Genomic DNA, 26,033 nt, shown 5'->3' with positions numbered 1-26,033 from the left:
TATGCAGAAACTCCAAATGAAGGTGGGTCATGAAAACCAGCATCAACATTAGACTACTTTGGTTACAGTCAAAGTCATTGGTGATGGATGGAATACAAAACCCGAAGACAGATTCTGCACTGTTATCACCAAAACCCAAAGCTTCCAAACCAAACAGAAGCCATTTTGACGAAGGCTGACTAAAAGAACTTCAAGGAGATGCATATCTGGTCTGAAATGTTCAAGATACACCTACAATAATGGTTCGTGTTGTTTTAGGTAAGTATATGAAACAATGATAAGGAAGTAATTTGCAATGGTAAACTTTTGGCAATAGTCTAATTCATGCAGATAAATTGTGTAGTAAAAAAAAGCTGAATATATGCAATTCAAGTATAGTCTATAAAGCTGGCTGATTTATCCACTTGTCTCTGACTTCACTGATTGGCGTAAGATGACGCATCATTACATCTATGTTGGTTATTCTATGCTAATTTCTTATCATCCCATTTGTAAGACTCATTAGATATGGAAGACTTTAGTAGAGCAGAGTTGATGTTGAAGACTACTTCATGATGATTTCCAGTGCCTGAAAATTTTGAGAACTTATGTATAAATGATGGATTTACCTTAATCATCCAGTTCCTCTTCATCGAACGAAAGTAGTTTCGAGTTGACAGGTTTGCTTTTCACCTTCTTCTTCTTGGGTTTATCATCTGTTCCTTCTTCAACTTCCCGCTTCTTGGGAGGCTTGAAAACAATCCGGTCGCCAAGCTGGGCTGGTTTATTGGCCTCTTCTGAAACAAAAAATAAAATGATGGAATTAAGTATTTGTTTGAATTTAAAATACGACGTTATGTTGTTATTAATGCTACACGATACACATCATTGCAAGAAAAAATTTCAGTTTCAAATTGAGTAAATTAATATCAACTTGACGTGTTCAATAATACATAAAGTTTTCCAATCAACCATGAGACTATAAACAAGAATTTACTGGCACAAATTACAAATCCTATTCATCACAGTGCTGTGAAACCCATAAGCTGCATAAACGTAATTATAATCATGTGTAGGTACTGTACGTAAAAAAAACAATTGGTTAAGGCTACATAAACATTGGAAATATAAACCGTAAAATGATCGAGATTACTATCTGGTTCTACACAATTCGCTAGCGCCTTTTACCAATCAATACTTGTACTGTATATTCGAGAGGTCCATTGTAAGTTGACCATTGGGAAATTCGATAACTGTTACTAGTGTGATATACTTAAGATAACGTGTGAATGGCATTCACGACTTGTATTTGTAATTCGAATTAATTTAGTTCCTCCCATACATATATTTCCGGTTAAAGGTTTTCAGTTTCTCGTCCAAAAATAAACTCGCTTGACACAACGCCGACTTTAACAAAGTCAAATTGGAATTGTGATATTTCAAGTAAGTTTTCACAGAGAAAGTTTGCACGAGTGTCAAGGTCAATAAATTATGGATTACAACAACACCAATTGTGTAAATTATAGTCTATTTAATTTTACTCAACGCTTTCCTCCGGTAAACACCGGAATAGAATGTTGCAGATTTTCAATTCGTCTATTTTTACCCAGTCTCCTAACCATGACCTTACAAAGTGAAAACAATCCCCGACCTACCCCAACACCAACGGTAAAATAAACTATTTACTTTTAAAATCCACGAAAAGTTGATGCGTGACGTACTATACCACTCTAACGCTCAAAGGAAAAGAAAGAAGCGAAGCAAAGCTGAGCTAAGTGAGCGAAAGAGACATGGGCGAAACCATTATTGGGTGTGGAAAGTAGGAAAACGCAAGGCGACTCCCCTTCGAACCGAGAATGGGAATGGCCCGAACTTCGCTGCAGTGTGCGTCATAGAAGCGGCGAGCTTCGGGAAGCTCGGGGATGGTACGGGAGCTTCCCGCCAGGCAGCGGTAATATCGCTCAGCGGGAAATTCAGTGCTGTTAAGTTGCCAGCCTGCCCCGGCCGGCAATAACAATATAATTCAGGCACCGATGGGTTGGGAGGGGGGGGTCTATAATGACAGTTGTAAAATTGTATAACATTTTTGTAATTATTATAAAAATGTACCTAATATTTTTGTATTTTAATTACAGCTTAATTATGAAAAATTAATTAACTGATACTATATACAATGATGTAACTTAGTTATATTTATTGAACTTGCAGGTACGAGATAAGGTAGTAAGAAAAGTACAAATGGATTTGGACTAATTAAACGTGAAATATTTAAATGAATGAATCAAGATTTAATATTTAGAATTTGGTCCAAGTGATATGTTGATAAAACATATCAAATCAAATCAAATCAAATCAAAATCTCCTTTATTCATGAATGTACAAGTACAAAGAATAGAATCAGTGAGTACTTATTGTCTATTAACAATATTTTAAACTGTAAAATTCCTCAAAGGAGTAAATTGCTTTTTCTACTAGGTATTTTTTTAGTTTAAAGTAAAATTTCCTACTATTACATTCATTTTTTATATCTTTTGGTAAAAAACTTATATATCTAAGGCCTCTATACACTGTGTTTTTTTTATAAAATTCTAAATTATGTCTGTTTTGTATAACATATTGTGCATTTCTGGTATTATATCTATTACTGGTAGGCCTACTTAGTTCTAACTGTATTTTTGGTAAATGGTGCTGCTTAGTATATTTTATTGTCTCGTATATATAAATTCCAAACACTGTTAGGATTTCCAAATTAGAAAAATGATACTTTGCACTTTCAATCCAATTTAAACTTAGCATTAATCTAATAGCTTTCTTTTGTAACAGAAGTATTTGATTAAGGTTTGATTTTGAGGTCCCTCCGTACACACTAATTCCGTATGATATAAATGAATGTACAAAAGCATAATACACCAGTTTTAGAGCCGAAAGATCACAGACATAGGACATCCTTCGAAGAGCATACAAGCCTGATGAAATTTTGCCTACAACATGCTGGACATGAGAGTCCCAACTTAAATTGTTATCAATAATAATTCCTAAAAATTTTAAATCATTTACTTTATTAATTTTAGCATTAGTCTTTAAAATTGTCTCATTATTTTTATTTTTATTTGTACAGAAAGAAATGTAACTACTTTTATTTTCATTTAAAAGTAAATTTTTGCTGTTAAAAAAGTTTTTAATCTTGTTAATAGAGCGAGAATAAGAATTTTGTACAGCCTCGAGAGTTTTACCTGTCACCAAAAGGCTTGTATCGTCTGCACATAGGCAAACTTTGCTATCTGTTCCTGAAATAATACTAGGTAACCCCTTGATATAGCACAAAAACAGAAGCGGTCCTAGGATAGATCCTTGGGGTACTCCGTATTTGATAGATTGTATTGTTGAATTATGAAATTGTATAACATTTTTTGTACTAAGCCCTTTTGTGACAGTATATTGTTTCCTATCATTAAGATATGATTTAAACCAATCTATCTGGCGATTTTTTATTCCTAAGGATTGTAATGTTTTTATTAATTCTGAATGATTTACACTATCAAGTAATAAGTAATAAGTAATAAGACTAGCGATTCATCAACAAGTTGTAACGAATACATCGTGAATTATATCTCACGTGGATTGTAAGAGATTTAGTAAGCAAGTAGTAAAGAATCATAGCTTTAGTTCTTTCCAGGCTTATCAATATGTGTAGGTTTTAATAATCGATAATCGTTTGAATTCTTAAAGTTAGAAAGAAATAAATGCGTGTAAATGTATCTTAATGTAGGCAGTTAGTAATGTAGATCTGTACACGGCGGCTTGTTCCAAGTGTAAGGAATTAAGGGATGAGAATAGCAAAGAATCTTGTGTAAATTTTAAGGGACTCATATAACACAAGCACAATCGTCCAGAAATTGTATATCGGACATTAATATTCTTACCTATGTTATTATTTCAGTTAAAAGTATTTAAAGTATTAATCCAAACGGGTCGTAGGTTAAGAAATGGGTAAATAAATAGTAGAGACTGGCACGAACTTAATTTTTGAAAAGAATTATTATCCTGGCAATTAATTGAAAATGTGTGAATAGGGTTCATGTGGCAAATATAAAGTTTGAATGATAGTTGTAAGGCATAGAATTCACGAGTTTGGTTCAATAGAAGAAAACCCCGTTTTACAATAAGTACAATCCAATTCAACATGTTTATGATTTATTACAGTAGTTTTTAAAACTTCAAAAGGAAAATGTTTTGATTTCACGTAAACACCGTGGCAGAACGTTTACAGTACTCATTATAATGTAGAAATTAATATGTAACACAGACGACACCAAGTCCATGTAGAACTAAATTTTTTTTATCAGATCAAGTCAATTTCAAGCCTGTATAGTATGTTAATACTAGACTCCGTTTCAATGTTAACACTATATATTTTTGTTATTTCGACCAATTTAAAACCATTCCAACAAAATAAAACTATCATTTTATCACCAACTTGTTTATCGTTTGGGCTCGGGTAGCGATGCAGAGTAAAATTACTCCAAAGTAAAGGACACAACGTAAAAGGCCCCAAACCAATGAATAGTGGTCTGTATTCAGTGCCCAAACTAAGAGATTTTGACGACATTAGAGCACTCAATCCAGGACAAGACACTTCGGCAAAAAAATATTCTGAAACTACTAAAGAAGAACAGTATCTAAATTCAATGGCAATTAATATTACATCATACTAGTTGGCAAGTGATAGAATGCCGATTTCGTAACGAACGCGTAATACCACACAGGAGTTAAGAGCAGACATAGTAATTTTATTGTTGTCTGATTATGTATCTACATACTATTATTTCTATGGTAATACACACATGCTCTAACATGCAGAGCACGCCTGATTCCAGGGGTGCCCAGAGGGGGGTACTGTGGCGCGCTTGCGCCACAGGAATTTTTGGGGGGGACTTATTTTGAGATTTTTGGGGGGGATATTTTTTTGCTAGCTGTCATAATGAATGTATAATTTTGTATAAGCAGCCCGAAAAAGTGTTTCTAAGTAGCTCACTATCACCACCAACAACATTTTGCCGTTCGTAATTAAGATAGCTTCTAAGAATGCTAAAAACGGACCTTGCCAGACAATCCTTAATATACCAGTGTCGAATTTTACTTGCTACATATGTTTTGGTGGTTCTTTAACTCCACCATCGTCAGGATTTAAAAAAGATCCACTTCTGGAGGTGTCGTCAGAATACGACAAACATTTTATACAAAACACGAAACGATTACAGATAGGCCTGTCAATTCCTACATTGCCGTCGGCAGGACTGGAAGTAAGTAAAGTAAACTGAATCAGGTTCAGGTTATGACGGACCAACGTGGTCTCTGGATTGTCGTCTGCGTTTTCAACAGCTGATATTGGACTGTAGTGACTGAGAAGAGTATTGAAAATATAATGGGATTCATGATTAATTGAGTGTTTTCACTAAAAGATTTTGTGCTGTCAATAGTTTTGTGTATATTTCAAACTCCTCAAAGTATTTAATAAATTTCCTTTTCTGCAGTAATGTAGAATTTCGAGACCATCATTTATATCCAGCATATAAATTGGCTATTATTGTCAATAATTTTGAACGGAAAAATCAATTATGAATCCCATTATATTTTCAACACTTTCCTCCGTCACTAGAATTAGTCCAATGTCAGCTTTTGATAACACAAGAACCAATCCAGAGACCACGTCTTTCCGTCATTACCTTGATTCAGTTTACTTCCAGTCCTGCCCGCGGCAATCTATATATATAAAAGGCAAAGCCCTCACTGACTGACTCACTCACTCATCACTAATTCTCTTACTTCCCATTTACCTAGGAGGCTGAAATTTGGTACACTGATTCTTTAGACATTAAATAGGAAAACTAAGCTGTTTTTATTCTGATCGGACTCTCGGGCTCCGCCCCAGTGGCTCTGGAGTTTCCCACGTTAACCTTATGAGTACTCATATTTAAATGGAATTAATAAATCTTAACAGCTGTTTCAATTAAACAAGTTGGTTCTGTTCTATGATGTTCAGTAGCATTAAAGTTACAAGGATTACCAACAGGGTGCAGCACTATTATTTCTTTTACATTATATGACAACAGCTAATTTGCAACCAAAAGGTGAGTTAGCGTAGCGAACGAGCTCCAACCTAAACCAGGATGTGATTGAGCCATGCGAACGAGCTCACTTATAAAGTTGAACGGGGCAAAGCCCGCGGGTACAGCTAGTATATATATATATACACACACACGCGTGAATTGATATGCCTATCTGTTATCGTTTCGTGTTTTGTGTACAAATGGATTGCCTGACAAGATGCGTTTCTACCATTATTAGTCATAAAAGGCAACCATGGGGTCACAAACACCTTTTGTAGGCCTACTGGTGGCAATTAAGAGATATTGTGGGTATTTTGCCCGGCGATTTTTTAGAAGGCAGCCTGGGAGTGGTGAACAAAAAGTCTGTCTTATTTCGTGACTCTGCCTGTAATTGTGAAACAATATACTTTTTGCCAAAGTATTATCAATACACTTAAAGCTGTTTGAATGCTTAAGACCTGTAAGAATTAACGCCACCTAATATATTGTACAGTTTCAGTACTGTGTTGGAGTAGAGTAATTCACCGAGTAGGCCTATATTGTACGTTTTGAAGACGTTATCTATTGCAATACTGAGCACACATATTGGCTGACAATACAGATTCTGAATTGTCTAGCTATTTAAAGCTATTTAATGTTGATTATCAGCAAAGATTGTTTTTCGTACCTCAAGTTGACTAAATACTTTAAATGCTTGTTTTATGAGGTAAAGGGAAAATTGTCAGATAAATTGGTGAGGGGAGGGTAGGTTTAAATAGACGGCAGCATAAATTGGGGGGGGGGGGATTACTCCATTGGCTTGGGGGGGGGGGATTGCGCCTCTGGGTTTGGGGGGGATGTGCACCTCTGCCTGATTCAACTTGATAATTAAACATAGATCGTTTGGAGTTCGAAAGTACATCAAACAACCGATTGTTTTGCCATTTCTCGTCCGTCAAATGTTCAGGTAACAATTGACGGTAGTTATCGGTATTCTAGCATCAAATAGGCCTGAAATACGTTTAGTCGACATCAGTGCACTCTGTACGTCACCGAACACGAAACACAACAAAAGAAGCTAAAAGTGTTCAAGCCGTATTCAGTATCGATAAAAGGCTAAAACTAATTAATCAACTCCACTTATGATCTGCCAAGGAAAAATTATATTAACGCCACGTTTACATACTAATAAATATACTTATTCCCTTTTCTGAGATTGTATGCGTTTACAGTATAATGCACTGTGCCAAACCGCTGGCCACACGAATAACATACGAAGATAGCTTCTGGTTGTTGTTGAGTGCATCACACAATTCTCGGATCATGGTCTGCACTCTAGCTGCTATAAAACCCCATTAAGGGTCCATCATTTGTCCAAAGTGTGAGCCTTGGAAGGCCTAGAATCTAGATTCCCAATCAGTAAACAATAATTTGTACTTGCACGGCTACTTAAACCACTTCACTGGCTATTGACATCTAAGCGTGTTTGTTGACGTCATAGATACAGTGGAGAGCAGTTTATTCCAACAACATTAACACAACACACATAGTTGGTTTGATATGTAAACGGTTGCTTGTTCTCTGCAAATTGTCCCTAAAGAGTTGACGTATAACAGAAAAAAATATTCCTTCATTAGGTGAAACCGCCGTCGTACTTGTCACTTGAGCGATACCGTTGCGGACATGACACCCACGCTAAAACAAGTCAACATTTAAATACCCCGCCGCAGCAAACCTGCCGACTAAGCAAATTTCCATTTGTCTGAATTGATTTTCAATTAAATATATTTAAATAGCATTAGGTTTAACGAGTACCTAGGTTTGCTGCTACAAGGAAACTAATAAAGTGCGTTTTTTAGTAAAATATTAATAGCTTAGTATAAATTTACCAAGTTTGATCAAAATATATCTATAAAGAAGCAAACTACAACATTTTACAATATTCTCCATAAGAATAACATGGGAATTTAACATTTACAATTTTTTGAATTTTCTCCATTGCCAATAACCGTAAAAAACACTTTGATGTACTAAATTATTTGTTTTTCTAAACTCTTTAAAAAGGTCTAGAGATAAATTGGAAAATTTTGTGTTTTGAGGGTCAAAAATGAGAAAACCCATTATTTACCCCATAAAACCCCTTTCCCATGGCCCGATCATGCTGGTTCGCGATCTCATTCAAGTTTATCCCGCCTTAACCTTTAAACCAAATTTCATCAAAATAGGACAAAAATTACTAAAGTTATCGCGTTCACGGACGTGTAATTGTGTTATTGGCCTCTGGGGACATCAAAATGAAAAAGTAAATCGTTCTCAAGCATATGTCTTACCGTGCCACCTACGGTAATAGCTAATTCCCTATAGGGAAATTCGCTAAAAGATGAAAAGGTTACTCAAAGTATCCACAGTGATAAGGCATGGCGCAGTAATGTGAATTTTAATTACATTTCAGCTTAGAATAGATTAAATTATAACTCTAAACCTCTGATCCCGTATCTGGGTATATTTCTGCAAGTTCACTAATGATAGAAACAAATAATCACCTGGCGAGTACGGATTACTTGTCATTTGTGTAGTCCGTTAACATTTCAAGTGATAATTTGCATAATATAGTTTTTATTTGCTATAATTTCGATTTTTTTGTTCATAATGTTCTGATTTTTACACAAATATTTCCTTAAACGCGTCAGATGTCATATTTATTCCCAGTTTATGAATAAGATAGGAATTTTTAACGTACAGTGTTTTTTTTTAGATTTTTTCTGTAACCTTGTACAACTGTGCTTCAGTAAATTGTTATATACAATATATAAAAAATAAATTTTGAAAATTTCAAACCCCTATAACACCCAGTTCCCATGGCTTGATTTTGCTCGTTCTAAGAGCCCTACACCACAGAAAACGTACTACTATAACCCTACACGCTCATGCCAAATTTCATCAAAACCGGACCAAAATTACTCGAATTGTCGTGTTAAAGCGGACACACATATAAACATTGAACATTTTAAACGATTAGTGTTGTTGGTATCTGGAGACATCAAAATAATAGTAAATCGGTCCCTGGTCTAAGACATATTCAGATTTTAAATTTTAAAATGGGGTGAAGAAAAGTCTTATTACATTGGTTAGACTATGATGATTCCATGACATCAATAAATAATCTACAAGTTTGAAGAGATTTATTGATTATGTTACTGCCCAGTTTATTATTTAGCCATTTAATATTTTCTTTATAATTTCTTTTTAATCAATTTTAAGTAAAACTAAAATGTTCGTGAACAATTGCGTATCCTCTGGTACCATAACAGAATAAAGAAGACATTGCAAAAGGCAAAGTTACCCTAAGATATTATACCATAGTCGACACCAGCGCACTCAAACGATAAACAAGCAACTATAAAACCAGGTTCCAGTCTGCTATAAGACGAGAAGTCTACGAGAATAATTTTTCAAAACCTACACTTTAGTGCATGCACAGTTTATTATAGACAACCGCACAAGAAACGTATCCCGATAATTAGAAGAGCTTACAATGTGTCAGTCCACAGAGCACAAGAAATAAGAAAAGAAAAAAAATATCACGGGAACGGGAGTTCTCCATCTACTGGACAAACGTCTTCAACGAAGGGGCTAGAGCCCCGAGCCCCCTAACTAGTTTAGGAGCATTTATATTTTGGTTGTAAAATTGACTTCCTTAGAAACACAATTAATTCACAGTGATAGTGATAGTGATATTCTGAGCACAAATCAGCTTGCGAAATTTGAATCACATCAATGCGCGCGCCAACGCAGGAAGGCGGGAGCGCTAGCGTCGCATTTGTAGAACAAGAGAGAGCGCCGATGTTATTCATCTACCCTCTCACTCTTAACTGCTTCAGCTTCACTCAGTGATGCCACGGCGGGGAATTTCTCCCTGTCAATGGGACAATGAGCAATGACTAAAGCCGCCGAGGCTGAATGGTTGAAATCTATTTGTTAAGGCGTCTGGTCTTCAATTGAGCCACTCTTTAATTTAAAGAGAGAAAACCAATAAACGCCATTCATGACAAAACTGTGTGAAAAATCGTTCTCGATTTGGAAATAAAACAAAAAATGAAAACATAGTACAGGTCGGATTTTACAACTTTTATTGAGCGTAAGGGTTTTTTTCTAGTTCACGGATCTTATTTTGTGGAAATCTTTAAAAAATGCGTTACTGAATGTTAGGAGGTTGGGACTAGTAGAGCTAAAAACTCGTAATCCTAAACAAGTGAACGTATAAAAAAGTAAACTAACATAATTAGTTCGTATACAGCCAAGGCAACACTAGCACGCTGAATGGTATAAAGTAAATTTGAGAAAACTGTTGATATCGTATCTATGTAGACAAACCTCGACTATTAGCATTAAAGAGTCGAACTAATTTTAACGCCATCTGGACTACCGTATAAACATCGATGTTATACGATGAAACATAATCCCGTAAGGAAATGCGTATACGCTCAATACACAGACGATTAAAATGTCAAAATGTATTAAAAATACAAAACCGGAAAATGTGTTAAATATTTTGTCAATTTGACTGTCGTTAAAGAACATTAATTAAGCCTTTTGGATCCCAACTATAAGAGACTACAAGTTATTTCACGAATGACGGTCAAATTATTTTTTTATCGGACGAAATTGTTGCTTTGGCTGAAGAGTACATGGTACTAGAACAGCCTCAGTCCAGTGGGGTTTCGGCTCCCTGGACTGAAACATCACGAAACAACATTTTGGGCGCCACCGTTGGCGCCGTTTTTGGGAGCAGTTGAAGAGGACAAAGTCCTAAAACAGCCTCAGTCCAGTAGGGTTTCAGCTCACTGTACTGGAACATCACGACGAACGAATGTTTCTCAAGTAGTATTTCGAGAAGGTAACACCAAAACTGATTAGTGTCTACTCATTAATCTGTGGTACCACAAATGGTAGTATTGAGTTTCTAATTATAAATGTTGACATTATTGTCACATTAAGTCCACGTAAAAAATATTTAACATTGCAACTTGCAACAGAGTTTCATAATTATGCTGGTCTACACTTTTATAAACAGTATTTACCAATTTTTAGATTTATTTTTTGATAGATTTTTGTGATTTCAAATCCTAAGGATTTTTTACCAGTAGATATTTTTAGAGAGTTTCCCAAAAACATTTCATTGAGCTACAAAAAATTCCAATATTTAACAGTCGAAATTTTGGCTTCTGTTAAAGTTGATCCCTGATTTTAATTTCACCCTGAGGTTGTGCTAAATCTCGTGCTTTCAGTTGGATTTTATCGCGGTTATGTGGCAATGCTATTACCGTCGCAGAGTCCCTTCAACTTTCTAAATACATCTGCAATACACTCCTGGCTACGAATAGCGGATAGCGCCTTCCAAATGAGTTGCAAAAACTGCTCTTTATTTTTTTAACAAAATAGATGAAGATATAGATTTTTTGCTATCTTTTGAGGTCAAATTTCAAAGTCAAATTTTTTAGAACTAAATTAAAATATGTTCTAAGAAAAGTAGGTACAATATGCAAATTTGAAATTGGCCTATTTTAAAACTTGAAATGGGAGAGAAATTAATATGTTATTTGATAGAAAATCACTACAAATTTAAATGGGCAAAGTATATTTAAACTAATTACTTCTGCAGTTTATGACTTCTGCAACACCAACTAATAAGTAAAGGGTTTCAAAGTGCAAAGGGTGATCCAATTTTAATTTTCTATTTTGGTTACAATGGCAAATAAACATTTGCTCATTTAGCGAATTTCCTTATAGGAAAGTAGCTATATAAGTTTAATGTATGAGTTACCTTATAAGTCTTTCTTACCATAGGTGGCACACGGTAAGACCTAGGCCTGGGACCAATTTTTTTTTTCATTTTGATATCTCCAGAGGCCAAAAAAAACTATTTGTTCAAATTGTTACATATTTGTTGTATGTGAATGCAACAACTTAAGTAATTTTTGTCTGATTCAATTGCTGTCTGCTTCAAATTTACTGTCTTTAAAATAAACACAAAAAACTCAAACTTTGTGTATCAGCTGTGGTGAAGTCAACGTATGTTTATCAACTAATCAGCTGATTTTATTGTGACCTGAAAATGTTATTATTTATTCATCACTTTTAAAGTGTATACTCAGTGTAAAAAGGTAGAGGAACTGACTTCATTAAATAAAGTCTTTCTTTGAATAAGAACTTTTAGGGTTATGTAATATTTTATTATTGTTTGAAATAATCTAAAATCGCTTAAAAATAACTTGCAAAGCGGACGGAGACTGTTGCATTGTTGTGGCAGACTTAAGCCGCATGCTTTGGTATGCACTGCAACTAACCTCTAGTGGTCACGTATCACTAAAGCTGCCATATCTCAGTTGATATTCGTCCAATCTTAAAAAATAAGGTGTCAATCAATTTGTAGTTAAATTGCCTTAAAAAAGTTGTTCTTGTAGTAAATTTCTTGTAAAATCAATGGTTTTTGAGTTATTTAAGAAAGAAAATTTTAAATGGCCACCATTTTGGATTGGTACAACTTATAAACCTGATACTTTTTTGTGCAAAGATTGGTCTTACTTGTCACTACTTACGTACCAAGTCTCAAGTTAATCGCTTAAGGAATTCAAAAGTTATGGATTCATTTGTGAAAATCACACAGACGGACAGCCAGAAAACGAGGCTCCGGCGACCCATGTTTATAATGTAAAATATTCTTGTATTAACCCAAGGAACAATCCTGTGAATTTTTTCGAGAGAGTTCACAAACACCCTGTATTTTATGTTCTCCTTGAAGTAAGAGGTCCGATTTTTATTTGGATTTTTTACGAGCAAAAACTCATGAAAACAGAAATACCCCCGCCGCAGCAAACCTGCTGACTAAGCGAATTTCAACTTGTCTGATATATTTTTACTAAAATATTTCTATAAATAAAGATATTTATTCCCAATTTAAATAACATTAGAATTAACGAGTACTTAGGTTTGCTGCTACGGGGAAGGTAAAAAGTGTTTTTGACCATACGTCAATATATAAATAAATTTGAAAAATTTTATCAATATATATCTATAAACAAGTAAATTACAACAGTTTTCATTTTCTCCATAAAAATAACATGGGAATTTTAAATTACACTATTTTCTCTTTGACTGTTAGGCATACAACAGAGCTTCAATATACTAAATTATTTCTTTTTTTAAGCTCTACAAAACAGTTTAAAAATAAATTCAAAAATTTTTTGTTTTTAGGGTCAAAAATGGGAAAACCCCATTTTTACCCCATAAAACCCCATTCCCATCGTCCGATTATGCTGGTCCCCGAACTCGTTTGAATAAACGTAGGTTTACACGTTTGTACCAAATTTCATCAAAATCGGATCACACATATATATGAATTTGAACGGATGGTGTTTTTGGCCTCTAGGGACCTCAAAATGAAAAATTAAATCGGTCCCGGGTCCAGGTCTTACCATGAGTACTACGGTAATAGCTTATTCCCTATATGGGATTTTTACAAAAACAGCTAAAACTATTTTTGATTAAAATGTAGTAGGCCTATTTTATGCTTCTTTCTGGTTTAAAGCAAATGGTACAACCCCAATTGCTGTAAAAATTATGCCTTAAAAGTTATTGCAACTTTTCTGATTTTCTCCATCATAGTTACCCACACCGCTTACGCATGATCAGGGTTGTTGACAAGCTAACGGGAGAAAGTATGTGTCCAATTGCTGATACAGGAATAATTAACAGCTGTGTCTAAGGAACATGTCGGCGTCGGCCTCAGTAACTAACAAGACTACAAGATCGCGCCACTCATCCTTCACTCATATTAGCGTTAAAATACGCACCTAGTGGCGTCCCCTTCTTAAATCTTATCTTATCTTACTAATATTATGAATTTCAATGTTTGTGTTTGTTTGAAGTTCAATCACACAATAACTACTGGTCGAATTGGGCTGAAATTTTGTATGGTGATAACTCACATTCCCAATTAACATATAGGCATACTCTTATCTTAAATGTCCTTTATCAGCTCAGCCCCAGTGGTTCTGTAGTTTCCCATGTTAACCTTATGAGTATTCATAATTTAAAAGGAATTAAATTTTTTTCTGCGGTTTCAACTGAACAAGTTGGTTCTTATATTCAAAAGCATTAAAAAGTTATAAGGTTTACCAACAGGGTGCAGTACTATTATTTTTTTGCATTATGACTTCAGCTAATTTGAACTAAGCAGCAACAAAAAGCTGTTAGGCCTATACACAATGAGAACAACCAAAGTAGGAATGTTTACAGTGTTATGTTTATGTTTTTAAATGAGTGCAACTTCAAAAAGAATTTTATACTCATAAGCCAACTCTGTACGAAGAAAGGGTAGCCTACTCTGCTAGTAATTGATATAGTTGATACTTTTTCCTAACATGATTAGCTCAAACACTAGCAGCTTGATCTAGAGTTATGTAATGTGTATATGCATTAATTTTATTACAAACATTAACATCTTGTGGAGAATGCACATGACATTTCCATTGTAAATGACCCAGCTGGAGTCAGGGCCGGATCTAGGAACCGCGAAACCCCGCAATGCAGGGGGGCCCAAGCCCTTAGGGGGCCCAAAGAGCTCTATAATTTAAAATTATTTTAATGCATATAAACATAATTGAATAGGACGGTAAGTTTAGTTTTGACAGACAAATATTGTCAATATCAAAGCTAAAGTTACAATTATTGAGTAAATTTAGACCTACTGATTTTACTCGTCAACAACTCGGGACCTCGCCGTAGACAGTTTAATCTGTGGTTTACTGTCACTTTCAGTCAGTCCAGTCTGTATGCTCAGCTCAGTCCAGTCAGCTCGTCAGCTGCAGTGCACGCTTCACAGATCCACTACAGTCCGATCGACGTGGACGTAGTGTCAACTTAGTCAACTATCAGTTGAGCTGAGCAATAAGTCTGTAGTACAGGCGGGACTTATAATAACCTCTGTAGCGTTATCTAACGACCTCAGGGCCAGAGAGAGCCGTCACGGGCCTCTGAGCTGAGCGATCTCCGGCCCCCTATTTTCCCGATTTAGTGTCTAGCCGCCTCCGTGCCGTTTTGTTAACAAACAAAACACAAACAACCAACACACAACACCACAAACACAACAACAATACACACAACAACACAACACACAACACACACACAAACATAAACATTGTAAACATTTAACAATATATCTAAAACGCATAATAGTTTGATTAATTCTTTTGCTCCTAGTTGCAACTTTATTCCACTCAAAAATTAATATGTGAACTGAAAAACCATGCTAAAATCTTTGATTTTAGCAGATTACATGTACAGAAAATATTTCACAATTCACATTTGACCAGGCTGGGCCCCCTTCAGAGCCCAGGCAGGGCCCCGGGGCTTTGGCCCCTCTGCCCCACCCTCTGGAACCATGATTTGTATGTAGGCCTATCTATCTTGAAAATATACGAGTAGTGTAAAAAGAAACTAAGTTTAAATTGAGTCGTTTGTTTATTATTATACATTATTATTTATTCTTGAAATTGTTTATGTAAAACCTTTTACTTTTTTTGTACAATATGTATTTTATAATTTGTAAACCTATTTGAAAGGCTAAGAAATCCTATTGACATAAGAATAAAAAAGCTTTATTTGAAGTTTGCTGTTTTTTTTTTAGTACATAATTTTACAAAATTCCGCATTTTAACGAAAATGTTTTTTTACAAACAGGATCAATATTTTATCTTTAAAATAGCGTTAAAATTCAGTTTCAGCTACATACATTTTAAACATTCCCCCCCCCCTCCCGCAAATAAGGCCTCCCTGCTATTGATGCCAGCTCTAAGGGCCCTTGGAGGATTTTTGCAGGGGGGCCCATATTTTGTAGATCCGGCCCTGGCTGGAGTAATTGCCTGGGTCTTTTAAACTCATCGGAAATTATGATGACTTTTATTTGTTTTTAAATAACTAGGTACTTTACTTCTTTGCAATTGCTCGATTTCGAGCAACGTGTTTACTAGTTAGATAAGACCCAAGATTCGGACTGTTTCTTGGCAAAAAATCTTAACTCCAATTGGCATAGACCAACACAAAATAAATAAATATAATTTTATCTATGTATCACTTCGGTAAAATATTTTATGTTTTAGCGTACTTCTAGTTTAGAGTACACAACAGTATAAATGTATTACCTTTAGTCTTAAAAGGATTTTTTTAAGCCCAGGAAAATTTAAAACCTATTTATTGCAGTTCTTTTGACATTCCACCAATTACTTTCAATATCAAACGCTATCTGTTCTGTTAAAACCCCAAAAGCTGATGGATCCCTCCCCCCAAAATCAGGGTAGACCCCATTTTTATGTTTCAAATTTCCCCGGGCAGAAGCTCATTTGGGGAACAGAGGGAGGAAAGGAAAGAGAGAGAGAGAAAATGTTAGTGATGGACTGTTTTACAACTTTCGTTGCAAACCAGTTGCGCGTGTAACTGTTTTGAGACCTCGGCAATGTATTGCAGTGGGGAGGCGCACACGACGCAACTGGTTGTATGCGATTTCAAAAAAAGTTTGAAACCAGTCACATTCAACCGTGGGCCCGACGTTGCAGACTTCAGTTGCACGAGACCACGGGGTGTTTTTGTGGTGTTTGGTGGTATTTTGGTGGAATTTTGACGGCCGTATAGTGTTTTTAGTGTTTATAATTTCCTATCCGAATAGCTCTAGCTGCTACAAACAGCCTAGTACTAACATTCTTGCTCAAATAAGGGTGAACCCAATGTTCTCTCAGTACCCTTCGCTGTCTTCGGTATTGATAATAGCTAATAACGTCTTCTTCGTCTGAGTCCGACGTAGTAAGCGCACTTAAGGCCTTAAAATAACGTAACTGCACTAAATTTGCACTCCACTGATTGCACAATAGACGCAACTGTAGTTGTAAAATAGTCACACCGTGTGCGGACAGAAGTTTTGTTTCAGTTGCAAACTGGTTCCAGAAGCAACTGGTTTGCAACAGTTGTTGTAAAACAGTCACAATGTGTGCGCTGGGCCTTACTTCTCTTCTAACGCCCTCCCCCCCCAAAAAAAAACCATTTCTGAATGCTACCCTTCCTACTTAACACATTTTGATATTTTAAAAACCATCAACCATTGTGTTAACTAGATACTAGATGCAGTCCTGTAAACCAGAGGACTGGGGATGAAAAAATTGACCTCGATATCTTTCCAGCAACCGCCCCCAAACAGGAAAGAACTGTTTGGGGAGCCAGGATCTTCTCGGTTAATAAATTAAAAATATATTTTTGAAACCTAACCCAAGGAAAGTTTCAAATGTTTTTATGCTGCTGATTGGAGTGCAATTTATAGGCTATTATGAGTTTGTTCTAAGAAACAAGTAATTATATAAAACAACAGGGTAGGGTAAGCAACTCTCATTTACACATATTTGTCATCTTTTAGTTAATCTCAGTACTGTTTTCAGAAGTGAGCGCAAAACATTTACTTGACAGCATCTATTATTCTTTATAGGTCTACGTGAAATTTTTTCCAATATATTGTTGATTTAGATCTGTGCTAAGTATAGTCCATGGGCCAGCCAACATGTCGGTATAATTTGGGGGTACTAATTTTCCTTTTCACCAAAGTTAGACGGGTCTATTAGGATATCAAAAAATCATGATTGCCATATCAAAGTGGTAGCTAATAGAAATGGCGGCCAATCCAAGATGGCGGATGTTGAGTTTTAGAAAACGAACTGTATCTCTGAAACTATCCACCCTATTTCATTATTTCTTTTTTTTAAACTAAAGCTCTATATATGTGCTACAAATGTTGTCATATACACTAGTTTGATAAAATTAACCGTTAGTTAGTAATAAAGGAAATTGTAATTGTTTTTCTAATTTTTATGCAAAAAATAATTTTATTAACAGATTTTTAAAGAGCTATATGTACACTCGAGCTAACAAACAAACTAGACATGTAGTGTAATAAATTCTCTCTAACTTGATATATTGCATGAATAGATTCTACCGAAAATAAGGTAATATAAATAAGATTTTAAAATCCGCCGTTCAAAAAATAACTGAGCTCAGAAAAATATTATGTTTAAGGTAAATACTGTCATGTTTACATAATAACGTTTAATCAATTTCAATAATTTTTTCTTGGTTTTAAGTATACATTTATATAATATACCCTTCGGGTTTGGCTGCCTGGAAGAAACATGTTATTTTAATTAACGTAGGAAGCTACAAAACGGTCGCCCATCCAAGTACCATTCACACCCGTTGTTGCTCGTCGACGGTTGAAAGTCACTTGGCCACATAAACAGCTACAGTAATTCAAATACATTGTTGCCGCTTCACTTAGATTAACCTATAACAGCTGATCTTAGTGATGTAAACATCAATTTTGAAATGGTTGAAGAGAAATGAAGACAAAACAAAAATGTGCGCGGCTAAAAATAAAGAAAATTTGGCAAATATGCAAAGTGGACCAGATAAATGCATTATATGTGGTAAGATAGCGTCGTTCAGTGATGAAGTGCACCCCCCAAAAGACAGACAATCTTGAGCAGTGTTATACAATGCTGCATTAATAAGAAATAATGAGCCTGTTACTAAACTTCGTGATATATCAAACGAATTGTTGTGTGCTGTGAAATATCACCGTGAATGTAGAGCAAACTTCACTAACATCAAGGCTTTAAGAAAACTACAGTCCAAAGATTCATCTTCTTGTGTCTATTCTGAAAGTGAAACTCCATGCCCATCAAAACCACCCCAGAAACGATTGAAACGGTTAGTACCAGATTTAAGACAATGCATTTTTTGTGATAAAAAAGTAAATATAAGAAAGGAAGTCGATCTATAAGGAGCCATTAGTCCAAGTTCTTGAGCTTGGAACTAATAAAAAACTGTAATATATCAAGTTAAAGATAATTTATTACATTACATATCTAGTGTGTTTGTTAGCTCGAATGTACATATAGCTCTTTAAAAATCTGTTAATAAAATTATTTTTCGCATAAAAATTTTAAAACAATTAAAATTTCCTTTATTACTAACTAACGGTTAATTTTATCAAACTAGTGTATATGACAACATTTGTAGCACATATATAGAGCTTTAGTTTAAAAAAAGAAATAATGAAATAGGGTGGATAGTTTCAGAGATATAGTTGGTTTTCTAAAACTCAACATCCGCCATCTTCGCCATTTCTATTAGCTACCACTTTGATATGGCAATCATGATTTTTTGACATCCTAATAGACCCGTATAACTTTGGTGTAAAGGAAAATTAGTACCCCCAAATTATACCATATCCTTCAATTTGGCTAGTTGGCCCATGGACTTATAGTAAGGATGAGCATCGATAGGTCAACCATCAATGTTCACCATCAATGTACCTGTAACATCGTCAATGTTCTCGGGGCTAAAACATCAATGTTAATCGATGTTTTTTCTGTTTTTTGTCTGCTCTCTGTACCAGGGTTGCCACCCGTCCCGATTCTGCCGGGACAGTCCCGATTTTGGTTCCTTATGCCCGTATTTAAGCCTATGTTAATCCGGTAGGGAGGGGGGCAATATCCCGATTTTTTTCTAACCTCAGGTGGCAACCCTGCTTTGTACTGCAACAGCTAATTAACCTAACCTAAAACCAATACAATTTAGTCATGAAAAACATCGATATTTCAATAGCCTACTTGGCCAAACACATCGGTATTCGACAAAAACATCGATGTAACAAAACCATCGGCACTCTACCATTAATGTAAAAGACATCGAACATTGATGTTTCAAAAACATTGACTATCCATAATCATCCCTAGTGCTAAGCCCTCTTACTGGCGTTTGCTTTAACTATGTATTTGCCATCTGCATATATATAGGTTGTTTCTACGTGGGCTGTCCATAAATTGCGGACTCTACTGAGCTCCCGTTACAGGTGAGCTACAGAAGTTAAAACCTGTCATCAGCACACAATGTTCTATACCTTATCCACTATTCTAGCCGGTACCCACAGTTTGTCTCGTAAAACCTATGAGCAGGAAAATCTACTATTCCACCAAGTATGAGTCGCATTCTACAACATTACACTAGAGCTGGTCTTAGCCCAGCAACAAGATAGGATAATTTTTATTTTGCCTTTGGCCAATTTTGTTCTCAATGTTTGGGCCCTTTTCTACCTGAAAGAGAGTGGCCCTTCTGGTGATCATGTCTATCTAATGACCGAGCTGTCTTAGAATGTAAACCATCAACAAAATTGTCTCTTACCTAATTCTTGCTTTTGCTTCAAATTATCTGCTTCCTCTTTAGTCAGATCTCCTGGCTTCAACACAACCACGACAGGAGATTCTTCAGCTGTATCGTCACGCTCCTCGTCACTTAGTTCAGGTAAATCCTCTCGCTAAAAAATAAAAGTCCTTTTGAACATATGACAGCCTGGGTAATTTCTAAGTAATTAAATCAGCTACCTTAAATTGAAACATCACAATGTACAATTTAAATGAAGTTTATCAATTATCAATCATTGTGATGGGGACGTAACCTAGTTGCGCATTGTAACCCAAATACGAATGATGGATGAGTGTAGAATGTAGTGAGATGTTCTGTGTAGCTTTGTTACTGACTAAGATCAGTTGTTTCATTAGCCAGTATAAGTTATTTAAGGTCCAACGATCAGGGACAGCTGGGTCCAGTTTCGAACCATCAATAGGCTACCAGTAGGAACTTTTCACAGGATCGAAGCGGTGAGCTTTTGCTTAGACGAGCACGATAACAACTCAGCTACCCAGCCATAGGCCTATAGAGAGAAATATAAATTGGAAACCTCGATGGTTTTAATTAATTTTGCTATATAAATCCGCTAAACGAGCGATAGTTTGGTGCGATTTGTAACAAAATTACCTTTAGCAGGGTCCAGCATACGTTAAAATCATCCCGACTTTAAGGGTTGATTATCTGGTAGAGTTAGGGTAGGCCTATGTAATTCTACTCTGTCAATTTATAAGTACATTGGTTCAAAGCTTATTCTGAAATAAATTAAAGCATTAAGCTAATAATAAGATTGTTGAATGTTAAGTGGTTATAAGTTTTTTTTTTTTTTTTGTCCTAGGACACTGGGCACGAGCCTGGGATTGTTTTTCACATTACTTCAGGCTAGACCTAGGGGTTGCGGCACTATCACTTAGATAAAATCCATTGGTGACTTGGCGGGGATCGAACCCGGGACCCCAGGGACTGAAGACCCGCGCTCTAGCCACTACGCCAGCTCGCTCCCCAAGTGGTCATAAGTTAGATTGATACAACTGAAAATGCTAAAAGGTTTTGAAAATTTTGTTAATTGTAACTCTAACTTGTTACAGTAGACTCCCTCTTATCCGGACTCCTCGGGACCGAGGCCAGTCCGGATCACGGGTTTTCCGGTTAAACCGACGTCACCAAAAACTTTGTTATGTAAGCCAAATATTTGACTTAAATTTAGGAGAGCATTGTATTTAGACACGTGATCACTGGTCTCAAATATTTCCCACGAGAACAGTCGTTTCAGTACCACCCACTTCCTGCTGATCTCGTCCGGTTACACCAATGTGCTGATAAAAATTGTCCGGTTAAAGAGATGTAATTTTCGCGGAGTGTAGTCCGGTTAAAAGGTGTCCGGATAAGAGGGAGTCTACTGTAGCTACAAATGTTGGTTTAGCCTATACTTAATGTATTTAATTAAACTAAACTAAACTATAACTAGGGCCTAAAAGCTGCAATGCACTGAAAAAGTGGCTGGCGGCCCTCTTGAATGACCCATATCAGAATTAATGAATATTTAGCATAACTTAGCCTAACTTAGGCCAACATTTAATATTTATGCTTGAATGTAGTATCTAAGTTAACATGGTTAGGCTATTTACTATTAATTATGTTATTATTATGTTTGTTTTTTTGGGGGGGGGGAGCAAGCTGGCGTAGTGGTTAGAGCGCGGGACTTCAGTCCCTGAGGTCCCGGGTTCGATCCCTGCCAAGTCACCAATGGATTTTATCTAAGCGATAATGCCGCAACCCCTAGGTCTAGCCTGAAGTAATGTGAAAAACAATCCCAGGCTCGTGCCTAGCGTCCTAGGAAAAAAATAAAAGTTATTTTATTAGGCCTATCCTAATATTAGATCCAATAATACATTGTACGTTCTCTATGGAAATGCAGGTATTTCTGATCCTTCTGGACTTTTCTTCTAAAATTTCAAACTAATCACTACGATCCTAATAAACAATAAAATAGGTCTACCTTTAACACATTTTTTAAGGAGCGGAAAAACCTGAAACTTGCGGAAATAATGGAACTAGGTAATTTCTTATTTTATTTATTTCTTAACATCAGGTTACGGTACATCAATGATTGACTGGTGATTTGTCATAAAACTAAAATCTGTTGTAACAAAACAACAATCATATTATTGAAAGGCGCGGAGCACATTGTACACCTACAGGTAAAGAAGTGAAGTGATACGGATCTACTTCGGTTGAGACTGAAACAATTAATGACCTAACTTTTTTTTTAGAAGTATTTATTTACAATCTATTCTATAGGCCTACTAGAACAATAAGTAAATTCCATGACAATTTTAATATGGGTTAGTTACACTCCATCAAGTGCACTAACATACAAAAACTTATAAAAAGTTTAACTAAAATCTATTTGGAAGGTCTATTGGATTAACTCTTTTGAGTAGCTTCCACTATCATCGAGGAGGATAACTGCCAGGAAATATTGATGGCTTTCTAATTTTCTTTGATATTTTTCGCTTCGTTTTCTTATTTCTTCTCTATAGGGTAATTTTGTATTTTGATGAATTTGTGACAAACTAAGGTGCTTGTAGAATTTTTCTTAGTGTTTTGGATTGAAATCTTTTTTGAACTATATCTATGTTTGAGTTTGAAGTGGTCCCCCAGTGTTGGATACCGTAGGTCTAATTAGGTTTGAATATAATTTTGTATATAAAAGTAATTTATTAGTTCTTATTTAGGCATGTATGGAAGGCAGGTCGGGGTTCATGCGGGTTCTTGGCTGCATTAAGTGACTTGAAGTTAGGTTTTGAATTTGATGTTTATATTGCATCAAATTCAGTACAGAAGTGTAGGTTATAGGCGATCGGGCTGTTTATTGATGTTACACCCATGAGTTTTTTTATCTTTTGGAATAGGCTAGGCCTTGTTGATTAAATCACAAGGCGATTGTCTCGTCGTTTAATAATTTATTCCAAAAGATAAAAACAATATGGATGTAACATCATTAAACCCGATCCCCTATAACTTACACTTTAACTTAGGCCTACTTAATCTAGAAGCTACCTTCAAAGGACTTGATGTTGTCACGAATCCTCATGAAGCCCGGCCTGGCTTCCCCATAAGTTATGCCTTTTCTCTTATGAAACCAATTCATAAAATCATGTACAGCAAGTTTGATTATGTTTTGTTAATTTAGAACAGTTCATTTTTAAATAAAAAAAATAGACATAAACAATCATATTAGCCTACGGTAGCCTAAATTAATGATCAGCTGGTTGCCAAGAGTAAGTAAGTAGTCACTGGTCCATATCTCTCCGCTCCTTGTTCCTTGTATTGTAAGCTATTGTATTGTGAGAGGGGTGGACTCGTGGTCCAAGCTTGTCAATCGAAGCTTAGTGGGCATCCCACTTGCCACTAACTGGGTAAGCCTATGCCTGTGTCCTTGACTAGGTGCAGAAGCTTTTGCCCAATGTTAGCGTCTGGTTTATCACCCGGCTGCTTTAGACCAAACAACACCCTTCTCCTAGCCCCAATTCTGTTGCAATCCAGAGTAATGAGTTTTGCAGTCTCATCAGACTGATTGCAAAGTCGAAACTCCTGATAGTCATTGACAATTCCTAGAGCGTGGAGATGGTTCCTGAAATGGCCATGTCCAGTGATAAGAGCAAGTAGGCCTACCTGCCCTCTCCCCAGCTTGAGCCGCCAGCGAGTGAAAAGGGTGCTAGATTCTGAGAGCAGTTTTTTACTAAGTGAGTAAGTTAGTAGTCAAGTCACCGGTCCGTATCACTCCGCTCCTTGTTCCTTGGCGTGTGATTTGCTCCGCGCCTTGAAAAGTAGTTCCGTACCGGTACCTAAGTTTTTGCAATTTGCAGAGATTTCCGAGTCTAAAAAAAATGTTTTACACTCAAACGGTTTTTTATTGGGCTACACTTAACTTAAGTATCTGTCCTATACTCGTTTGAATGAATATATCGATCGATATATTGATTATTTAATTTGGTACGGTACCTATGAAGTTTGGTTAGTAAAGGTTAACCTAACCTAACTAACCAAATGAAATAATTGATATAGGCTATCGAATAATCTATATATCGATATTTTACATTCGAACGAGTGTAGGACAGATACTAAAGTGCAGCCTTTTATTGTTTAGGCCTACTAGAATCGTAGGAATGGTTTAGGAAAGGTAGAAAAGTCCAGAAAGCTCAAATTTACCGAAATGCATCCATCCCATTATCATATCTGAGCAAACTGTGAACAAAGTGTAATTCGATGAATAAATAGGCATACGCTTGCGTCACGAGTAGGACTAGGCTACTACCGGTACTGACCTTTTTGGTTTATGTGACCAAAATTATGACGTAGCTAAAAACATCAGACATTGAACAGAAAAAAACAATTATTCAAAAGATTGCAGCCAAGGCTAAATACAAAATAACACAGAGGATACACGTCCGGTAACCAGGCGTGGATTAGGCGTCCACCAGTGACAACACCGCGTTGTGGGGGCCCAGAACACCATTACCACAACGATACGATGTACAGCCAACGGCGTTCGTGGTGTAGTGGATAGAGTGCTCGGCTGATATGCAAGAGGTTCCTGGTTCGAATCCCATCGGCAACTTTAACTTTTTGTCAAAGATTTTGCTTTGATAGCCATTTATTCTTAACTGTACATCTTTGTTAGAATTTTTGGCATTTATAATTTTATTTTATGAACAGAATATAACCTTCATTCGATTTTTTCATTATCAGCAAGTTTGGTTGGTTAGGTTAGGTTATGACAGTTAACTGCCGGACGCCTAACGTATCCTCTGCGTAAAAATAAACATTTGTTGGAACTTCCTACCTTTGTGTCAATAGTGGGGCCTTCTACAAAGCCAGCTTCTTTTTTAAGTCTCGCCAAAAATGCTGGTTCATCAGGCTTGATATAAGCAACATTCCTTTTTTTGTTAGACATTATATAACAATAACAGTAATACTCATAATCGGCTTCCCAAGGAAACTTTTAAATCTCAAAACAGAAACGAGCAAACAAATTGTTTACTGCTTATCTACTTTGCAGTCCACAAGTCCCAAGAATATCCTAAGTTACAGTACAGAGTACTGATCAAATACAATTAAGTTATTGCACATGAAATAATAACTAACTGAACTTATTTCTCAGTCAGATATTTAGTATGGAATTGTAATGCACTCGGACACGGTTAGTATCAACAACAGTAAAGTTAATATTGTCTACTAGGCTACACATTCAAAAATTCACATTCTTCAACATAACCTAAAGAGACTAGACTAACTAGTGCAGTGCTCTGACAGACATAAACAACAAAACAATGAACGAACAACGAACACACAGAACGAACACAACACAAGCGACAAGACAAGCGGAAGCGTAGCAGACTAGAAAAATTGACCGACAACGCAAATGACCGAAACAGAAATACAGTAGTCGAATTTGACAGACATCCCATATAACGGGTGGGTTCCATAATATCGACAACCGTAGAAATTGATCGAAACTGAATTATTCCCAGTTTGTCGACACTGGAATATTCCCACTTAACCGACATCCCAAATAACCGACGTCGAAAATGATCGACACCACAAATTGTTGACATCCCATATTGTCGACAATGAAATAGTTTCACTATGTCGACACTGAAATAGTCCCAGTATATC

The 26,033-nt window shown here is 36.0% G+C and overlaps 2 protein-coding genes across 2 annotated transcripts in view; both read right to left on the bottom strand.

Moving 5' to 3' along the window:
• Window positions 1–1,766, bottom strand: part of LOC129005735 (claspin-like) — a 52,882-nt gene extending 51,116 nt beyond the window's left edge. The window contains exons 1-2 of the mRNA XM_054434715.1: window positions 1,666–1,766; window positions 609–776 (exon numbers count right to left, since the gene is read on the bottom strand). The gene's annotated coding sequence lies outside the window, so the exon portion shown is untranslated. The remainder of the gene's footprint in view (window positions 1–608; window positions 777–1,665) is intronic.
• LOC129005775 (uncharacterized protein KIAA1143 homolog) lies at window positions 610–25,311 on the bottom strand. Its single transcript, XM_054434785.1, has 3 exons — window positions 25,201–25,311; window positions 20,349–20,481; window positions 610–776 (listed from the first exon to the last, which is right to left on the bottom strand). Exons 1-3 carry the CDS (start codon window positions 25,309–25,311, stop codon window positions 610–612), a joined length of 411 nt encoding a protein of 136 aa, XP_054290760.1.
• Between the last annotated feature and the right edge of the window lie 722 nt (window positions 25,312–26,033).

Source organism: Macrosteles quadrilineatus, unplaced genomic scaffold (genome assembly GCF_028750875.1).
Source record: "Macrosteles quadrilineatus isolate MER2022 unplaced genomic scaffold, UCM_ALF_1.0 Scaffold_32__1_contigs__length_1466915, whole genome shotgun sequence".
NCBI classification, from domain to species: Eukaryota; Metazoa; Arthropoda; class Insecta; order Hemiptera; family Cicadellidae; genus Macrosteles; species Macrosteles quadrilineatus.
Note: the sequence above shows the minus strand (reverse complement) of the source record. Positions and strands in the feature narration are given on the sequence as shown.

What these genes read in the sequence shown, in the direction of transcription:
- LOC129005775 (XM_054434785.1), bottom strand. Translation starts at nt 25,311, where the DNA reads ATGTCTAACAAAAAAAGGAATGTTGCTTATATCAAGCCTGATGAACCA. An exon ending in GCCCCACTATTGACACAAAG is followed by an intron (nt 20,482 to 25,200) that starts GTAGGAAGTTCC and finishes TTTATTTTTTAG; the next exon opens with CGAGAGGATTTACCTGAACT. An exon ending in GAAGCAAAAGCAAGAATTAG is followed by an intron (nt 777 to 20,348) that starts GTAAGAGACAAT and finishes TTTTTGTTTCAG; the next exon opens with AAGAGGCCAATAAACCAGCC.